This window comes from Somniosus microcephalus, chromosome 4 (assembly GCF_052327205.1).
Source record: "Somniosus microcephalus isolate GS21.2 chromosome 4, FLI_Smic_1.0, whole genome shotgun sequence".
In the NCBI taxonomy this organism is placed as follows: domain Eukaryota; kingdom Metazoa; phylum Chordata; class Chondrichthyes; order Squaliformes; family Somniosidae; genus Somniosus; species Somniosus microcephalus.
Window position 1 is genome coordinate 26,630,906 of NC_140990.1, and position 5,912 is coordinate 26,636,817.

General features: G+C 48.1%; 1 protein-coding gene across 1 annotated transcript; it reads right to left on the reverse strand.

Annotated features, from left to right (window-relative positions):
- Positions 1–1,262: 1,262 nt before the first annotated feature.
- LOC147118446 (uncharacterized) lies at positions 1,263–2,323 on the reverse strand. Its single transcript, XM_085983914.1, has one exon. The coding sequence runs from the start codon at positions 2,214–2,216 to the stop codon at positions 1,263–1,265; it is 954 nt and encodes a 317-aa protein (XP_085840040.1). The 5' UTR covers positions 2,217–2,323.
- Between the last annotated feature and the right edge of the window lie 3,589 nt (positions 2,324–5,912).

Genomic DNA, 5,912 nt, shown 5'->3' on the forward strand with positions numbered 1-5,912 from the left:
ATGAACGAATATGGAAGTATTCAGGAAAATGCATTTAATACCGAATGTTTAAAATTGGGCAAAATAGATTGTCCTTAGCAGGACAAAAGGGGGGAATGAGGAAGTCTGAGATAATGCTTGACCACTTTTACTAGGCATGATGGGAAAATCTTAGTGACCTGTCATGCCCTAGTATGAAAGAGGATCCAGCCCCCAGACATGGTTAATTATTAAGGGGAAGTATGTGATTGAACAATGCTAAACTGCGTTTCTGGCTTTTGTGGTAAAGAGGCCCACTTTGAGAGTCTGTCAAAGGGTCAATGATTAAGTTAAAATGTACCCTGATAAAGGAACAATAGGTTGTCAATTAAAGTTGTTTGTTACACTGTATAAATATCAGTCGCGAAAGCTGTATCTTTGGAATAGCAGCCTCACCCCTTGAGTGATGGTGCTTTTCCCCCTTGCTGCAAGTGAAAAATAAAGCTTTGTCTCTCTGACGATACCCAGTTTGTGTAAAGTCTTTACTTGGGGTTTAGACTTCGACACTCAACACTAAGAGTCGGACTGTTTCCGATTCACCAATTGAACACTTTGCTCTCACCAACATGCGTGGTCCTTTTAAATGTGCTGCGCGGTTTCTCTCCCAGCGGCAGGAGCTGGTGAGCGGCCTGCGTGGGGCCTCGCCATTGCTGCGCCACCGTGCAGCCGCGCACCTGAGGGGCAACATTGGTGTGCGGCTCTCAACAGCTCACCATAACTTGTTAAGTGGCCCTCCAGCCCAAATCATTACCCAGCCCTGCCCGAAACCATCTTTAACGGGATTCTGCCTCCTGACAGAGCTGGGAAAGATTTTGCCATTATTACCACAATTGAGCACCTTTTTCTTTTCCAAAGATCTCTGAGCTTCTCTCATGGCTGCTTTTATCTCCCTCAATTGTGGGTGATATTTCTCTCTATTCTCCTGTAAACTGAATTCCCCTTGATCTCAACTGGGTTCAATGTAAGATAGTTTAGTGAGTCAGGCATCATTCATCCCGAGACCTACGCTGGCCAGTGAAACCCCAGTCATTTCCTTAGTAAGGATTCCACTGGTTCCTTGCCATATATTTATCAGGATACCGAAAGCCAGCTTTCTTACCGTCCACTCCTGGAGGCCCCACTCCCTGAGCCTACAACCTTCAGCAGGCTCAGTGGTGGAGTTCCACAGCAGGGGTGAACCCAACTGTTAGAATGAACATGGTTCAGTCCTGGATGTGATTAACAGCAGAATCCAACCGCTGCAGTCACTTGTGAACTCGCTGATGAATCAGTAGGTGGGATGACTGAGTGAATCCCTTCCCACACACGGAGCAGGTGAACGATCTCTCGCCAGTGTGAACTCTCTGGTGTCTCAGCAGGCTGAATGATCGAGTGAAGCCCTTCCCACACACAGTGCAGGTGAACGGCCTCTCCCCAGTGTGAACACGCTGGTGTGTCAGAAGGTTGAATGAAGTAGCAAATCCCTTCCCACACATGGAGCAGGTGAACGACCTCTCCCCAGTGTGAACTCGCTGGTGTCTCAGTAGGTGGGTTGAATTCGTGAATCCCTTCCCACACACGGAGCAGGGGAACGGCCTCTCCCCAGTGTGAACTCGCTGATGTGTCAGCAGATCCGTTTTGCTTTTAAAGCTCTTCTCACAGTCAGAACATTTAAAAGGTCTCACATTGGTGTGAACAAGTTGGTGTTTCAGTAAGTGGGATGAAGAAGTGAATCCCTTCCCACACATGGAGCAGGTGAACGGCCTCTCCCCAGTGTCAACTCGCTGGTGTGTCAGCAGATACTTTTTGCTTTTAAAACTCTTCTCACAGTCAGAACATTTAAAAGGTCTCATATTTGTGTGAACAAGTTGGTGTCTCTGTAGTTGGGATGACTGAGTGAATCCCTTCCCACACACGGAGCAGGTGAACGGCCTCTCCCCAGTGTGAACTCGCTGGTGTGTCAGCACGTCACATGACTGAGTGAATCCCTTCCCACACACGGAGCAGGTGAACGGCCTCTCCCCGGTGTGACTGCGTCGATGAATTTCCAGCTCAGATGGGTAATTGAATCCTTTCCCACAGTCCCTACATTTCCAGGGTTGCTCCCCAGTGTGACTGCGCTTGTGTTTTGCCAGGCCAGAGGATCGACTGAATCCTCGTCCACACACAGAACACGTGTGCAGTTTCTCCCCGCCGTGAACGGTACTTTTTGCTTCCATGTTATGTTTGATGATATTCAGGTCCTGATGAATTGAGTGACTCTGTCAGATCTTGATGTGATGTTTGAGTCTAATTTCCTGTCTACAAATCCTGCCCTTCCAATACCCTGTAAAATGAATATAAAACAGGAAAAAGGGAGTGTGAGAGAACCCACAAAAACACAAAGACAGGTTGTGAAATTGAGCTCAATGAATCTGGGAATTTGTGGGGCCAGCACTAGAAAAACAAGTAACGATAAAAGCTGCTGGATTGTCATTAAAATCCCAACTGGTTCACTAATGTCCCTCAGGGATATGGGGATCAGGCGGGAAAGTCAAATTGAGGTCGAAGATCAGCCATGATCATATTGAATGGCGGAGCAGGCTCGAGGGACGGTATGGCCCACTCCTGCTCCTAATTCTTGTGTTCTTATGGAAGGGAACCTGCCACCCTACCTATCCCACGACTTCTACCGCCAAGAAGGAAAAGGGCAGCAGGTGCATGGGATCACCATCATCTGCAAGTCACACACCATCCTAACTTAGACATATATCGTCATTCCTTCAATGTCACTGGTTCACAATCCTGGAACTCCCTCCCTAACAGCAATGTGGGAGCACCTTCACCACACGGACTGCAGCGGTTCAAAGGTGGCTCACCACCACCTTCTCAACGGCAACTAGGGATGGGTAATAAATGCTGGCCATACCAGCGACACCCACACCCCAAGAATGAATTAAAAAAATCTATATCTGTAAAATAGATTAAAAGCCTTTACAGAAATATTTGTTCCTAAAACAATACTCTTTTACATTGTCGGGACAGCGTCTGTTTAACAAGCTAATCTCCCCCAGAAGCCACCTCCCTTGACAGTCTCACATTGGAAATTGTTGGGTCCTCCTGGGCTCAGAAGTCCTGGGGGTTAAACCCAGCAGCTTCTCCTCCATCTCCACTCCAGCTCAAACTGATGCAACAAAAAGACCTACACAGGCGGCCAGGGACCGACTTCCGCATCCAGCGCCCGCCCTGATACAAGCCGGCTCTGGATTGGCGGCTCTGCTGTGTCGATCCAGTTGTGGTTTCTCCTGTCCGGGTTTCCTGGTGCCGCACTCATCAGTCACATGACAAGCCATTGTTAGCGGAAGCGCGTCATCCTCGGTCCCAGGGACCGCCTCAGGAGGAGAGAACATGACCGCGCATGCGCCGTGCTGCAAGGGGAACCGGTCAGTCTTTCCTCTACCAAGATGGCGGCGCATAACCCGGCACTGTCACCGAGAAAAAGCCTCACCGCTGCCGTCCGGTGGAACATAGACCGGGCCGCTGGATCTCATTCAGGCCTGAGGCCGTTCTCCAACTTAATAAACCCTGCGGCGCGGCCTACCCGCAGTTTATTAATCTCCCGACCCCGGTCCCACCGACCTGCAGCTCCGCCCAGTGAGGGACACGTGACCCGGCCCCACGGCCTGATTGACGGGAGCTTCCGACCAATAGGGATCGAGCGGGGCGGGGCTGGAGGAGCGAGCCGGTGGCGGGTCCTCCAACCAATCGGGGAGCCCGAGGGGCGGGACTAGCGCCTGCTGATTGTCTGATCCACAGGGCAGTGAGTTTCTCCAGTCCCTTATTCAGGGCCCGGGGCGGCTGTGGGCCGTTATTCCCCTTATTGGACACAAGGCTCTTTGTCTCACAACACACTGGCTCAGGTTTTAATAGAGACTTTTTAAATTCATGAATAAAAGCAGATAAACCCCGTCCTTCTGAAGAATAAACGTTTTAATATTTGGGAGTAAAATAACAAGTTTTTTTCCCTCTGGGGAATTTATTATTAGTTTCAGGAAACAACAACCACTTGTATTTATAAAGTGCCTTTAATGTAGTAAAACGTCCCAAGGCTCTTCACAGGAGCGTTATAAAACAAAATTTGACACCGAGCCACATAAGGAGATAGTCGGGCAGATGACCAAAAGCTTGGTCAAAGAGGTAGGTTTTAAGGAGCATCTTAAAGAAGGAGAGAGAGGCAGAGAGATGGAGAGGTTTAGGGAGGGAATTCCAGAGCTCAGGGCCCAGGCAACTGAAGGCACGGCCGCCAATGGTGGAGCGATTAAAATTGGGGATGCTCAAGAAGCCAGAATTAGAGGAGCGCAGATATCTCGGAAGGTTGTCGGGGCTGGAAGAGATTAGAGAGATAGGGAGCGGCGAGGCCACGGAGGGATTTGAAAACAAGAATGAGAATGTTAAGGATGAGACACTTGAGGAAAAGCAGGGAGTGGGGGAGGGTCAAGCCCTTATGGGACAGGGCCACTAATTCTGTTCTGCGACAGTTACTGGGACAGACTGTATCTCCCCCTCTCCTCCACACAGGGATTTGTGGTAGTTAAAGGGACAGTGATTCTCCTTGTTCTGTGAGATTGTAATTAAAGGGACACTACTGTGAGATGGCTGCGAACATTTAGTGTCGCCAGCCTTTCTAAAACTTCTTCCTTTCTTTGAAGAGCTGTGTGAACAAGCTGGTGACTCAGATGGGATGAACTCTGAAACCTCTTTGCACAGTCAGAACATTTAAAGGGTCTCTCATCGGTTCTGGGGCAGGAGGGATCTGGTTAACAGTGATCACAATATCATTAGGTTTAAAGTAGTTATGGAAAGGGACAAAGAAAAATCAGTGGTGAATATACCCAGCTGGAAGAGAGACAATTTCAGTGATTTGAGAAAGGATTGAGCACAGGTGGACTGGAAACAAAGATTGTCCAGGAAAACAGGGAATGACCAATGGCAGGCCTTCAAGGCTGAGATAGTTCGGGTACAAACCAAGCATATTCCCATAAGGAGGAAAGATGGGCCATCCAAAGCTGGAGCTCCCGATGACAAAGGATATAGAGGTTAAAATAAAACAGAAAAAGGAGGTTTACAACAAATGTCAGGTACAGAATACTGTCAAAAACCAGGCAGAATACAGAGGGTGCGGGGGAAAATGTAACAGGATATAAGAAGGGCAAAGAGACAATATAAGAAAAGATTAGCGGGTAACATAAAAGGGAACCCAAAAATCTTCTACCTGTATAAACAAATGAAAAGTAAAAGGATAGTTAAAGGAATGGTGGGGCCGATTAGGGACCAAATAGGAGCTCATCATACGGAGGCAGAGGGCGTGGCTGAGGTACTGAATGAGTACTTAGCATCTGTCTTCACAAAAGAGGATGAAGTTAATGTCGCAGTGGAGGAGGGGGGAGTAGAGAAATTGGATAAAAATAGATAGAAAGGAGGTGCTAAATAGGTTGTCATCACTCAAAGTTAACAAGTCACCCGGTCCAGATGGGATGCATCCTAGGTTGTTGAGGGAAGCTAGGGTGGAGATAGCAGAAGCTCCGACCACAGTCTTTCAATCTCCCTCAGGTATATGGGAGTGGTGCCAGAGGACTAGAGGATTGCAAATGTTACACCCTGTTTAAAAAAGGGGAGAGGGATAAACCGGGTAACTACAGGCCAATCAGTCTAATGTCAGTGGTGGGTGAACGACTAGAGACCATTGTCAAGGACAAAATTAATTCTCACTTGGAGAAGCATGGGTTAATAAGGGGCAGCCAGTATGGACTTGTTAAAGGTAAATCGTGTCTGACTAACCTGATTGAGTTCTTTGATGAAGTAACAGAGGGTTGATGAAGGTAGTGCAGCAGATGTTGTATACATGGACTTTCTAAAGGCATTTGATAAAGTACCAC